Raw genomic sequence first — 13,574 nt, forward strand, 5'->3', positions numbered from 1 at the left:
TGGATGAAGCTCAAAAAACTCATTTTGAGTGAAAAAGCCACTTCAGTACATACTGCATGATCCTAAATATATAAATCAATTATAATATTTAAAAAGTTCATTTTTTCCAAACATTGATCCACTGGTTCTACCACATTTGTTGAAATGTCCTTCCTTTCCGAAATGAATAGACTAGATGCTGTTCAGTGGACCGTGTATAATGTGTGGGTTTATTTATGGACTCTGTTCTGTCCACACCACACTCTCTTGAGGACTCTACTTCATAGTAAAGTATGATGTCTCCAACTGTGGTCTTCCTTTTTTAGACTGTTTTCCTTTTCCAGGTATTTACATTTCCATATATATTTTAGAATCCACTTCTCACACACACACACACACACACACACACACACAGAAATAAATCAATATGGAGAAAAGTGACATCTTAACAATATTGTAAAGATTCTTTCTCATTCACTGGGTTTGTCTCCATCCATGAACATGGTATATCTCTTCATTCTTTTGGATCTTCTTTAACTTCCCTCAGCAATGGTCTGTATTTTCCAGTGCACAAGTATTTCATGTTTAAATAAAAAATTGTTCCTTGGTCCCGTATGCTTTTTTGGTGCTATTATAAATTTGTCGGGGTCCTTTTGTAGGGAATTTTTCATGCTTCACCCAATCTTTGATTTCTTTCCAAAAAGACTACTTTATGAAGTGACTTCTCAGATATAGTCCTGTCTTCGTGTGGGTGCTGAAGGGCAATTTGGGGATGATTTGCTTCATCCATCAGAAGGTAATGTGTTCGTTTGTGAACCTTTCTCATTCACTGAGTTTGTCTGTATAGGGGGCGATCATCAGCTGCTGCTTGACTGTCCCATCACAGTGCAAATGTCCACCTCTTGGGCTCAGCTTTCAAAGACACAGGAAGATGATGGCCAGGTGCATAGACATTCCAGGAGGAGGGATCTCAGTGTGCAAAGTCTGAGGTCAGATGCCGGTCCCCTCCAGAGTCAGCAGAAATTCCCAGCAGGACCTTGCTGTCCAAAGCACAGTGTCCAGCATGTGTTCAGAACACACTTTGTGACAGGTGCAATGATAGGATTTTACGCCCAAAATTCTCATTATGAACTTGCAGGTAGGGCTTCCCACCCCTGTTTCACAGAGTAAGAAATTGAGGCACAGAGAGGTAGGAGTCAGTCTGTCACTTACTTTGTAAAGAGGTAGCGTGGATACAAACTCAAACTCTTTGGTTCCAAAGTCTGTGTTCTTTACACTATTTAGAGGGATTTTTAACTCTTCAGCAATCAGCCCCTCACTTTTTCTTTGCCACACAGGGGCTGTGATCTCTCAAGCCAGGGTTGAGTCTCTGCAGTTTCTCACTTGTGGATCTTGATCTCTGAGTACTCACTAGCAGTGGCCTCCCGTTCCTGTGGATCCTGAGGCTTCATCCCATGAAAGCTGAGGGATGAATAATGGAGCTGTTCTTCCTCCCCTGAGCAGGAGGCAGCCACATCTGGGGGACGATGGTCTGGGAAGCTGCTCTCCTGGGATTCAATCAGGGGACCCTGAGTGGAGGGAGAGAGAAGGGAGTCAGAACAGAACAGTAAGGACAGGATGAGGTAGCGAGTGTCCAGGAGGGGAGCCCATGTATTCCATTCATCCATTCATCCCATATACATTTTTCTTGACATCTCCTTCCTTTCTGCTTTCCTTGAATATTTGATATTTAGAGAACACGTTATTTGGTGCTTGCTAATCTCATGAACTTACCAGAACAACCCCATAAGGAAGATATTATCATTGTCTCCATTTTATACATATGAAAACGGCAATGATCAAAGTAAGCAGCATGCTCAAAGTCCCTGAGCAAGGGGACAGCCTGGTGCATAGCGGTTAAATTCGTGCACTCTGCGTGGCAGCCCTGGGTTCACAGGTTCAGATCCCCGGCACAGACCTACACACTGCTTATCAAGCCATGCTGTGTCTGGCGTCCCACATATAAAGCAGAGGTAGATGGGCACGGATGTTAATCCAGGGGCAATATTCCTCAGCAAAAAGAGGAGACTTGGCATCAGATGTTAGCTCAGGACTAATCTTCCTCACCTAAAAAACATCCCTGATGAAACCAGGATCCAATCTAGTTCTTTCTGACCACGAAGTCTGAGGCCACCTGTGTGTGAGGCCCTGAGCTGGGTGCTGGATGTTCTCGGGTGGACACAGCAGATGCAGACTCTGACTTCCTGCAGCTTACAACTTAATTGAAGGAGGTAGCAAAATATGAGTTAAGCAAATAAATATCTAATTGTGAATTATGATATGTTGGACAGGAACTGGGTAAGCGAGAGAGGATTATAGGGCCTTGATTCAGGCATGGCACCTGATCTCGGGAAGCTCGCAGTTTGGTGGGAGGACAAGTCAGTCAAAGAAATTATGTCCCTGTGGTAGGCAGAATAACATCCCCCCAAAGTTGTTGTCCAGGGTGATGTCCAAGCCCTATTCCTTAGGAATCTGTGAATGTGTTTGATTACATAAGGAATAGGGTCTTTGCAGATGGAATTAAGTGAAGGATATTGAGATGGAGACATTCTCCTGGATTATTTGGGAGGGCCAAATGTAATCAAAAGGGTCTTTACATGTGAAAGGAGGCAGAGAGAGATTTGAAGACACTGTACTTTTGGCCTTGAAGATGGAGGAAGGGGCCACGAACCAAGGAATGCAGGCGCCCTCTAGAGGCAGGAAAAGGCAAAAAAATGCATTTTCCCCTGGAGCCTCCACAGGGAACTCAGCACTGCTGGCCAATGCCTTCATTTAAGCCCAGTGAAAACCATTTTGGTCTTGTGACCTCCAGAACTGTAAGATAGTAAATTTTTGTTGTTGGAAGCCACTGAATTTGTGGTGATTCATCACAGCAGCAACAAAAAAGTAACACAGACTCACGTGGAGGACAGTGACAGGTGCTGCCAAGGAGCATCCTTCTTTGCTGCTCCCCTTGACAAGAGAACATTCCCCAGAATTGTTAATATTTTTGCCCCTCCCATTCTCTTCATTTTTCAAATTAAGATTCATACACACACACACACACACACACACACACACACTTCCCGATACTGCTGCTATCAAGCACACCAGTGACCTGTGCTGGTGAAATCCAAATAACCATCTTTCAATCCTCATCTCTCTGAACTTTGCAGGAACAGGTGACCCGACTGCACACCTGCCCTAAAGGAAAGCCCCTTTAGACTGAATTACAAGATATTACACTTTCTGGGTTCATTGACGTCGCTGGAAGCCCCCTTGCTTGGATTCTCCCCATCTCCCTGCCCCTAAATATCAGAGCAGCCCCCGTCTCTTTCCTTCTTCAACTTTGTTTCGTGACCTCATCCACTACATTGGCTTCATCTCATCTAATAGGCTGAAGACTCCCAAATCCGTACCTCCAGCTCCTTCTCCTCTCTGGAAAGACTTTGGCCCAAAGGTATACTTGAAATGCCCATTCCCTGTCAAAACAAACAGAAAACTCAACATATTCAGACTGATCTTCTCCTTTTTTCCCTCAAATCTCTTCCTTCAATCATCTCAACCGCAGTGATTGGTGCCTCCATTTTTCCAGCTGCTCAGTGCAGAAATCTAGGAGTCATCCTTGACCCCTTTCTGTCACTCACACCACACTCCAAGTCCATTAACAATTCTCAGTAGCCTTAACTTCAGAATTCACCCAGAGTCCAATCAAGCTCCACCCTCACGCCATTCTGCTTCCAGCCACCGTCATCCCCTGCCTGAAATGTTTCACCAGCCCCCTTTCTAACATCCCTGACACACACAGTCTCTCTGTGCACAGCAGCCAGATGGATCCTGAGAAAATGAAAGTGGGATCAGGTTCCTCTTCTGCCCGAAAGTCTCCAGATGCCCACAGTGTCCTGTGTGTGCAGACATGATGTACACACACGCTGACTTTCCCAAACTCATTTCCTGCTAGTTGGCCCTTCCTCCCTCTGTGTAATCACAGGGACTTCCTTGCTGCTCCTCACTCACTGGTCAGCCTCCTGTGTTGGATTGTTTCCACCTGCTGTTCACTCTGCCTGGAGGGCTCTTGGATCACACAGTCAAATTGAAAACTCTTGAGCCTCCTTCATGCCTTTGCACAAACATCACTAACAAAACCACAAGCTTCCCTACGGAATGGGAGAGAATATCTGCAAATCATGTAACAGATAAGGGGTTAACATCCAGAATATATAAAGAACTCCCTCAAATCAACAACCACAAAAATAAACCTCTTAACAAATGAGCACAGAACTGGAATTAGACATTTCCCCAAAGAATAAATACAAATGGCCAATAGGCTTATGGAAAGATGCTTAACGTCACTAATCATCAAAGAAGTACAAATCAGAACTACAATGAGAAATCACCTTACACTCTTTAGAAAGACCACTATAAAAAAAAAAAAAAAAGAACAAGTGTTGGTGAGAATACAGAGAAATTTGAACCCTTGTGCACAGTTGCTGGGAATGTAAAATGGTGCAGCCACTATGGAAAACAGTACGGAGGTTTCTCAAAATATTAAAAATGGAATTGCCATATGATCCAGCAATTCCGCTTAGGAGTATTTATCCAAATGAACTCAAAGCAGAATCTCCGAGAGACCTTTGCACACTCATGTTCACTGCAGCATTATTCACAGTAGCCAAGAAGTGGAAGAAACTCACATATCCAGTGACAGATGGATGGATAAAGAAATCCTGTCACATACTACAACATAGATGAACATAGAGGACAGTATGCTAAGTGAAATAAACCAGTCACACAAAGACAAATACTGCATGATTCCACTAATATGGGGTGTCTAGAGTAGTCAAGCCCATGGAGACAGAAAGTAGAATGGCATTTGCAGGGTCTGGAGTGGCAGGGGAAGTGGGTAGTCAATGGGTGCAGAGTTATAGTTTTGCAAGATGGAAATGTTCTAGAGATCTGTTGCATAACTGTACACTTAAGAATCCTTATGATGGCAAATTTGTTATGAAATTTTCACTACAAGAAATAAATACATCCCAAGAACACTCCACATTCATCTCCCCAAATCTCCCTCTTCCCTGTACCCTGATTTTCCCCAAAGCACACGTCTACCTTCCACATTCTATTCACTTATTTGTTGTTGTTTTTTTTTTTACTAGTTTGATTATCATCCTCTGTCTAGAAAATAACTTCATTGAGCCAAGATTTTAGATATTTTTCATGATGAGTTCTGCCACCTACAGTGCTCGTCACTCAGTAGGTGCTCAACAACATTTCCTGGAGGAATTGATGAATGAAAAGATGCACGTTACCCTCTTCCAAAACCTTCCAAAGATGTCCAGTCACATTCTGAATGCAATAAATAAGTGAAAAGTGTGACATGTCCATCAGAGTATGGAGGATGAACAGGAATGAATGAGTGGAAATGGAGAGGGAAGAGCATTAGATGAGGAACAGCCCATGCGGAGACCCAGAGGCACAAGTAACCTTGTTCTGACTGATGAGTATGAAAACTCCAGGGGGGATGGAGCAGAGTGGGAGGTGGGGGGATTGGAGGAAGGGGACTGGATAGTGGGACTGCGTGAGGCAAGTGAGGCACTCGCCCAAAATGCAAATTTAAAAGGGGAGCTGAAAACCTCTGTAACTAAGATAAATAATGTTCCCATGAAGGATATTTTGAATCAATTAAATGCAAAAAAACACAATGGAGAAGGGAAAATCAAAAATTTAAATAACCCAGGATTACTAAGAATGCCTTTCTGAACATACTGGAGCCTAAGACAGAAGAAAAATATGTCCCTCTCTACATGGGTTTTTAAGGATTTTAGTAGTCAATTTTTTCCAGAACATTACAATAATTGAAATATTATTGAAAACCTGAAAAGCACAGTGTATTTGAACATTAAGTTTAAAGGTTTTATGGCTACCCAAATCAGAATTTGTTATAACTTTGGTTTCATGGCCTCACTGGAAACAAATGCAGAGAATATTTTCAAAATCTGCTTCTCTGACTCTCTCTTTTTCAGCTGAGAACACTGCCATGTGGGACAATTTTTCTTGACCAAGTTATGATCTTAAATTATTAACTAACTTCAGTCTACTTATCCTACCATTGTTCAGATTTATTATATTTTGCTCCTCATGCAATTTTTTCATTAATTTTGATTTTTCATAAGCAGAGCATTGAAGTATTATCTCGATGGCTGAGATTTTTGGCCCCTTTCTAAGTTTTGCACTTGAAGCGAGTGCCTCACCCTCCTCACCCTAACCCTGGCCCTTCTGGAGAGGTAGGAGCTGAGAGGCCAGCATATGCAGGGCTGCAGGCTGAGGAGTGTGAGCTTCATTCTCTAAGTCAGGGGTCAGCAAACTACAGCCCATGAGTCAAACCCGGCCCCGTACCTGTGTTTCTAAATAAAGTTTTACTGGAACACAGCCACGCTCATTCATTTACATATGGCCCAGGCTGCTGTCACGCTGCAACAGCAAAGTTTTGTGGCTGCAACACAGACTGCATGGCCCACAAAGCCAAAAACATTTACTCTGTGGCCCTTGAAAGAAAAACTCTGCCGGCCTCTGCTCTAGGTGATGGGGGCAAACAGATGTTCAAATACAGAGGAATTAGACAATGATGACTTTTAGATGATCACTCTGTGTAGAGCAAGGGAGATGAAGGGCATGGAGATTAGGGGTGCAGAAAAGAGATCCTGAAGCCTCAGCGATGACAGGGGTGAAAATGGAGGGAGGGAGACTGATGCTACCTGTTCTTAAGGGGAAACACGGAGAAGACGTGGTGAGATTTTGGTTGTAGAAGAAGAAAGGAAGGACAGAGAGAAGGTGACTCCTCTGGTCCTGGCCTGAAGGAAAGAGGAGGGGCTGTCCTGCTGTCAGTGAGATGGGGATCTGACCCCCGGCGGGGAGGAGGAGATGAGGAGAACAACTTTGGCCATGCTGAGCAGAGCAATTCAGGGAGCCATCATGGGGAGGCGTCCAGGCAAGATGCTGGATGGCGAGATACACAGGTCACTCACTGAGAGACTTACCTTGTGACTGCATTTGCACCCTCCATGCTTGTGTCCTCCATGCCCACCGCTGGCCTTGCTGCTTTCTTCCTGCGGGACCTCACTCTGAGTGGAGAGACCAGAGAGCCTTTCAGTCTGGTCAGCTCAGGATACAGTGGGCAGACTGACCACTCCTCTGCTCTCTCTTAAGGGGCTGGAGCGGAGACTGAGATGGGAGAGGGGTGGTCGCATCCCAGAGACCCGAAGGTTGAGAACAGGCTCCCCCTTCCCGGACAGTGGGGCCCGGGGTTTGTGACAGACTCATCTGGGTGCCAGGGGTCTCCTTCCTGCCATTGATTCAGGCTCTGGACCCACCCAGTCCCCCAGCTCTGGCTTCAAGGATCGGTGGCTGCCTGCCCTTCCCTCCCCAGGGCTCTCCCTCCCTCCCCAGGTCCCTGCTCACATGATGACGATGATGCAGAAGGACAGAAAGAGCAGAGTCTTAGCACCTGCTCCCCAGACTGAACCCAGCGCCACTCCTGATAAAGGACACACTTTTCCTGCAGAGGATTGGATTATTGGTGGTTCTCCTCTGAGACCTCAATTTCTTCTCCTCCCACTCCCTGTAGGACCCCACACTTTGTGTGCAGTCCACTTTACCAGATACAGAAACAGGGACATGGGGATGGGGTTGTGGGAAGGGGTGGAGTTAGCGTGAGGAGAGTGAGGCATACAAGTGCTGGGTTGCAATCTGTCTTTATTTAAGATATTGATATTTTGCTCTTCGTGACATTTATTTTATGTTTATTTTTTTTAAAATATTGCATTTCAGTATTATTTCTTTTGATTACTAAGATTTTTTTGGCTTACCTTAAATTTTCTGGCCATGGTAAGTCCTACCCTCGCCTGACCCTCTTCCCAGCCCCAAGAAGCAAGGTCCTTACATCCCCAGACACACCTGTCCAGGACCCAACCCCTCTGCTACAAGACCCACTTCCTTCCCTGGCTCCCCCTCCAGCCCTCGCCCCACCCCACAGCCCTGGCCTGGCAGGAAGACGACAGTGACACTCTGAGTCCTAGGGAATTTCCGGGCCTCACAACCCAGCACAGAGCAGAGCTGAGCTCCCCTCTGAAGCTCAGGGGGCTGCTGGGTGGACTGTGGGGTGGGGTGGGTGCTGTCCTCCTCCTCCAGCCCCTCCCCCTTCCACTGGTGCACTCACTCTGCAGAGAGAGGCTCAGGGAGACGTGCAGGGAGCCCCGAGGGTGCTGAGCTTGGCAGGTGAATTCACCCTCATGCCCCAACTCCACCTGGGGCAGCTCCAGGACCCCAGGGTTTGAGGGCTGTGAGGGGCTTAGGGTCTGGCTCCCACGGGCCCAGCTCAGCCTGGCTGGGGGGTTGCTGTTGACAACACAGACCAGGCACAGAGACTGGCCCTCTAGGAGTGCAAGAGATGAGCCATTCTTCAGAATTGTGGGTGCTGGAGAAGAAGAGACATAAGGTCAGAGTGAAAAAGAGATCAAAAGAGGAAGGATGCAGAAGGAGGCAGGATGAGGACAGACACAGTGATATAAGCTGAGGGGCAGGAAAATGCTCACTTTCACCCCTCCCTTGTGGGACTGTAAACTTGTCCATCTTATGTGCAGAACAACTTGGCCACATCTCTAAAAATTGGGAAGAACATTTGAAACAGCTGTATTTTCCTTTTTAGAACTTTTCCCACTGACTTGCACACACACTTGTGAAAGGAGACACAAGATTGTTCATTGCAGCATTTCTGTTAATAGAATAAAATGAAGGCCGTGATTTTCCATTAACAGAAGATGCATATAAATCAGAATCCAGCCAGCCCATGGAATACTGACAGTCACAGAGAAGAATGAGGACAGTCTGTACTACCGATGTCAAGGACCCCGAAGATCCTTTAGATGAACAAACCAAGGCTCAGAGCAGCCTATGGACACTGGTCACTTCCCAGGGGCGGACTCGGTATCTGAGGACAGACTCTGCTGTGAATTTTGAGTTTTTGAGCATGTGAATATGTTACCTGTTCGAAAGTACTTAAATAAGCAACTGGAAGGGAAAATTAAAAGATAAAGCTGGGAGAGTCATCAAGAGACAAATGATAAGGGGCCTCGAGACACAAGCTCTGCTGTAGGAATGTTGCCTGTTCTCCTTGTGGAGCTGAGGGAGATCGAGAAGTCTGAGGAGAGAGAGGGGTCAATGAGGACAGGTGTGCATTGGTGCCACGGGGGCTGAGGATGGGAGGGGCCACTAGGATCACGCACAAGGGGTGCTCTGGCCACCACGTTGAGTCCAGTGTGAGGCAGGGACCCTGGGAGGGGGCTCCTTCCTACCTGTGCTGTTTCCTTGTAAGACAGTTACAGTCAAGTTCTGTGGAGAGTCTGGGACAGAAAGACATGGTGACCCGCGTGAGTGGTGAGGGCTGTGTGGACATCGGCCCTTGTCCCCAGGAGCTGCATAAATGGGGGAAGGGTAGAAGCAGGCATCCTCAGGACCCCCTCCCAGCCTGGATTCTGGGACCCAACACCCAGTGTCTAAGGCCACCACATTTCCATCCCCATTGCCCTCAGGACCCCATCAGGGACTGGGGCATCCTGGCCCAGCACTCACAGGACACGTTGAGATGGATGGTACTCATCCTGGTCACTCCAGCCCTAGGCAAGGTCACCTGACAGGTGAGGCTGGTGCCGTGGTCCTGGGGCCGTGGGGTGAGGGAGAGCACCGAGGAGAGTTGGGTCCTGGGGCCCAGGGAGGTGAGGGCAGCTGATGTCCAGGAGAAGATGGGGGATGTGCCCCGCTCACAGCCCCACGGCACAGAGCAGGTCAGGTTCCTGGGGTGGCCGGACTCCAGGGTCCCCGAGATGAGGATGTGAGGTGTCTGGGTGAGGGCTGGTGGGAGAGAAAGAGACATGAGAATCAGTAGGGAGGGTCTGAGGTGCAGCCGTGAAAGTAGACTCAGTCTTCAGTCTAGCTCCTGCCTCTAAACTCTGACCCGCTGTACCCCCAACACCAATCAGGAGCAGAGTCTTATCCAAGTCGTATCCTGGGACTACTGTGTGCTTCCCCTGTGGTCTCTCCTGGATCCCCCTCCTTACCCATCACACGCACAGAGACATGCTTGTCTTTGTAATTATATTTTGTTCTTCCTCTCTCCACCCAAAAAACGTATCTTCCGTTGTCACTCCTCCTGGCGTCTCTGATGTCCAGGGAGCAGTTGGAGGTCCGGGAGTCCCAAAGGAGGTGGAATCGGCCCTGGGTGTCCTCCTGTACTTTACGGTCTGGGTTGTTTGTGGCCACTGGAACATCTTGGTCTGTGTTGGCCCCTTCCCGGAACCAGTAGCCGTGAGCTGGGGTAGACTTAGTCCTGCCATCCCGGGGGTAGGAGAAGGAGCAGGGCACCCGCACACACAGACCCTCCTCCACCGTCACTGACTCCTGCACTTCCAGCTTGAAACCGTTGTAATTTTTCCAGGACTCCCTCTGGCCATCGGTGCCCCCCCTCCAGCAGAGCAGGGCCAGCAGCAGCAGCAGCAGCAGCATGTCTGGGGTTGGCAGTTTCAGGTTCCTCCAGGGAAAGTCTGTTTCTCAGCGTTCTCTATCGGGAACTAAAAGTTGCAGACTTAGAGGAGGCTTTTACGAGAAGATGAAGGTGAGGTCAGAACAGTGACCCTCCTCAGAGGAGGAACTTCACAGCCAGACAGAGCTGGGGCTGGGACAGCTCATGGAGTCAACCATCCACCACCCCTCCAAGTCCACTCCTGGGGACCCTGCGCCAGAGAGGGTGAGATCCCCACCCACATTCACACCTCATGCAGGGCGTGAGTCTCATCTCTGGCCTTCCAGTTGATGTCTTTCTCCTCAGGAGTAGATTTTCTGTAAAGTAAAAATGTGTCTCTTTTAATCAGATCTCCTATTTCAAGCCTATAGATGTTTCTGGAGTTCAATCCAGTCAGGTGTGCAACTCAGGGACAAAGAAGATTAAGGTAGCCAATTATCATCCCTCCCTCAGCATCCACGTGATGGGCATCTTCTCTTGCTCATGAGGTCACACACCAGCCCTGGATGCTTCCCTGAGAGTCACTGTCCATTAGGGAGACAATCGTTGTCCCGGCACCAGAAACTCCCTGTGATGGGAAGACATGGAGACACGTGTAGAAGACACAGAGTGAGTAACTTTAGCCTGGGGGTCCTCAACTCTCAGGGATGGTGAGGATTTCCTGAGGGAAGAGACACACACCTGAATTCACAGAAGGTTATTTTTAACTGTGTGGTGGGGGTGGGGAGGAATTGGTGGGATCCTGGAAGGTGAAGCCTCCTCAGACCCATGTCGATTATCTTGAAATATTTTTGGGCGAAACATAAGACATACAGAGAAGTGTCCCAAAAGCACAGCTCAGTGATTCATCAAAAATGAATGCCTTTCAAGAAATATAATGTTGGGAGCACCCAGGACCTCCGCCTTGGTCCCCCTCTGTATCCCCACACCCCATTCTACCCAAGGAGCCCCATCCTCGCTGTAATGCTATCTTATTCCTTTATTTTCTCTATAGTTTTATTATCCAAGCATGCTGCCTTTAATAGCATGGCTTTGCACATGCTGTTCTTAAGACTTTGTATACATAGAAAAAACTACAGTTTGTTTTCTTCTATTCAACTTCGTGAATCTGCCCATCCCATTTTATCCCCTTCCCAGAACTATCACCGAAAACCAGGAGTACAGTCAGTGTTGTGATCATGGAGAAGGAAGGTGCAGGGATTCAGCCTGCATAGGCACTCCCACACCATCACCATTTCCTGCATTTTCAGCTGGAATCTCAGCCTGCAGCCCCATCCCCCTGCCGGGCCCCCTTGTCCTGGCCACTCATTTTCTCCCTGCTGAGACAGTTGCAGCATCTGTGATCAGAAAGGCTTGCCCATGCTCTGCCGGTTCCCATGGTCCCCAATTTGCAAAGAAAAGCAGAAGGGGAAGGAGAGACATGAGGAAGCCACAGAGAATCTGTATGCAAAAGAGGAACTATGACCGACAGGCCATCAGAGCTGGAGGACATTCTAGTCCCAGTTCTCCAGTTTGCAGAGGAAGGCAAGGAGGTCCAGAGTGGGCAAATGAATCAGCTGAATCACACAGCTGCCATGTATTATGTGCCATTGATTATACTGGAACCCACTTCAGCAATTTTTGTCTGCCCAGGTTTCATTGGGCTGGAAGACAGGAAGCTTATCATAATAGGAAAGGGAAGAATTGTCAACTCATCCCATGAGGTGAGGGAGGAAATTTCATTCATTTAATCATTCATTCATCAAACATCGATGTGCACTGTGCCTTCAGTTTCCCAGTAAAGGCGTGTAATGACAGATCTAGCCCTTGCCTTTGAGGAGAACAACAAGTTGTTGGGATAGATAGGTAACATGACAATACCAGTGCCGTAGGATAGATGGCTCTGATGAGTGAAGCCCACCTGGTGTTGGAGGGCCTCTTGCTCTTCTGGACTGGAAGGTGAGTCTCAGGGAGGACTGGGCAAAGTAGACATGGTAAAATCTCTCAGGCAGTCATGAGGGATGTGAATTCCAAATGTGACCGCGGTACCCTGGGAATTCTTTGACTTTCAAGTATTATGTTCTCAATCCCACTCACTCCCCCACTGTGCTGGAGATCCTCTGCCAGCTACCAAGTTCTGTGCTCTGTTTGTGATCAACCCCACATCTGCCTCAGCAGGGATCAGGCCACCACCGACAGGGGGCGCCCCCTATGTCTGTTGAGGACTTACCTTGCTCCTGGTGATCCCCAGGAAAAGACCAAGGTTCTTTCCGTGGTGCTGATTCAGAGCTGCGTGCTGACTTTGGAGATGTCTGCAGCTCTGTAGGGCGGCCTGATAACATAGCACAGGGACCTTATGTTTGGGGTTAGGAGGGTCAAGGTATCAGATGTGCTGAGAAGGGTTCAGGTCTACCTGGCAGGAGGGGCTGAGGGAAAGGGAAGATCTGTACTTCCCCTCCTTGCCCTGTCCACCCTCAGGAATGTCCTGTGAACAATGCCAGGCTATTGCCACTGGTCCCAGTGCAGGGAAGGTGAAGGCTCTATGCTGACCCTTTACATCTCTGTTCCCATTTCATTTTCCGAGCACCCCTGTTAGAGAGGGGTAATCCCTTCATCAGACAGAGGAGAGAGCTGACACTCAAACGGGTGAGTAGCCATAGGAACTAATCTCCAAAGATGACCCCACACAATCCCGCCCTCCTTTATACAAACACAGTGATCCTCTCCTTACAAGATGCAGTTTGTTATTATTTCTTCTCCTCTTGAACCTACGTTGGGTCCGTGACTGCATGACCAATGGAATGTGGATGACAAGATGTTCTGAGAGTCATACACCTCAAACATTAAGAAGTCCTGGCAGCTTCAACTCCTGCCCCGTGGATCTCTGGGCATCTGTGTAAGCAATCCAGGGGACTCTGATGGAAAGAGAGCCTACATAGAGGAACTCTGAGGGGTCAGACGTCCAGTCCCAGTCACTGCCACCATCCCAACAGGACTGCCTGAAAGAGCCCAAAGCAAAACT

General features: G+C 47.9%; 1 protein-coding gene across 2 annotated transcripts; it reads right to left on the bottom strand.

Annotated features, from left to right (window-relative positions):
* Positions 1-1,457: 1,457 nt before the first annotated feature.
* LOC101387872 (sialic acid-binding Ig-like lectin 8) lies at positions 1,458-10,599 on the bottom strand. 2 transcript variants are annotated; one of them, XM_087421262.1, is made up of 7 exons: positions 10,113-10,599; positions 9,628-9,906; positions 9,351-9,398; positions 8,216-8,473; positions 7,459-7,555; positions 7,038-7,121; positions 1,458-1,547 (listed from the first exon to the last, which is right to left on the bottom strand). In XM_087421262.1, exons 1-7 carry the CDS (start codon positions 10,555-10,557, stop codon positions 1,538-1,540), a joined length of 1,221 nt encoding a protein of 406 aa, XP_087277388.1. In that variant the 5' UTR covers positions 10,558-10,599; the 3' UTR covers positions 1,458-1,537. The 2 variants fall into 2 exon arrangements, with proteins under 2 accessions (XP_087277388.1, XP_087277387.1); XM_087421261.1 differs by having other exon boundaries at positions 9,351-9,470.
* Positions 10,600-13,574: the final 2,975 nt, after the last annotated feature.

This window comes from Ceratotherium simum, chromosome 33 (assembly GCF_057802395.1).
Source record: "Ceratotherium simum simum isolate JZ-2026a chromosome 33, ASM5780239v1, whole genome shotgun sequence".
In the NCBI taxonomy this organism is placed as follows: domain Eukaryota; kingdom Metazoa; phylum Chordata; class Mammalia; order Perissodactyla; family Rhinocerotidae; genus Ceratotherium; species Ceratotherium simum.

Excerpts from the sequence above, each read along its gene's own strand:
- LOC101387872 (XM_087421261.1), bottom strand. The coding sequence starts at position 10,557 with ATGCTGCTGCTGCTGCTGCTGCTGGCCCTGCTCTGCTGGAGGGGGGGC. Across the intron at positions 9,907-10,112 it reads TGTCTCTGTGCGTGTGATGG|CCCTCACCCAGACACCTCAC; the intron begins GTAAGGAGGGGG and ends CTCTCCCACCAG. Across the intron at positions 9,471-9,627 it reads CATCCATCTCAACGTGTCCT|CTCCTGGGGACAAGGGCCGA; the intron begins GTGAGTGCTGGG and ends CCATTTATGCAG.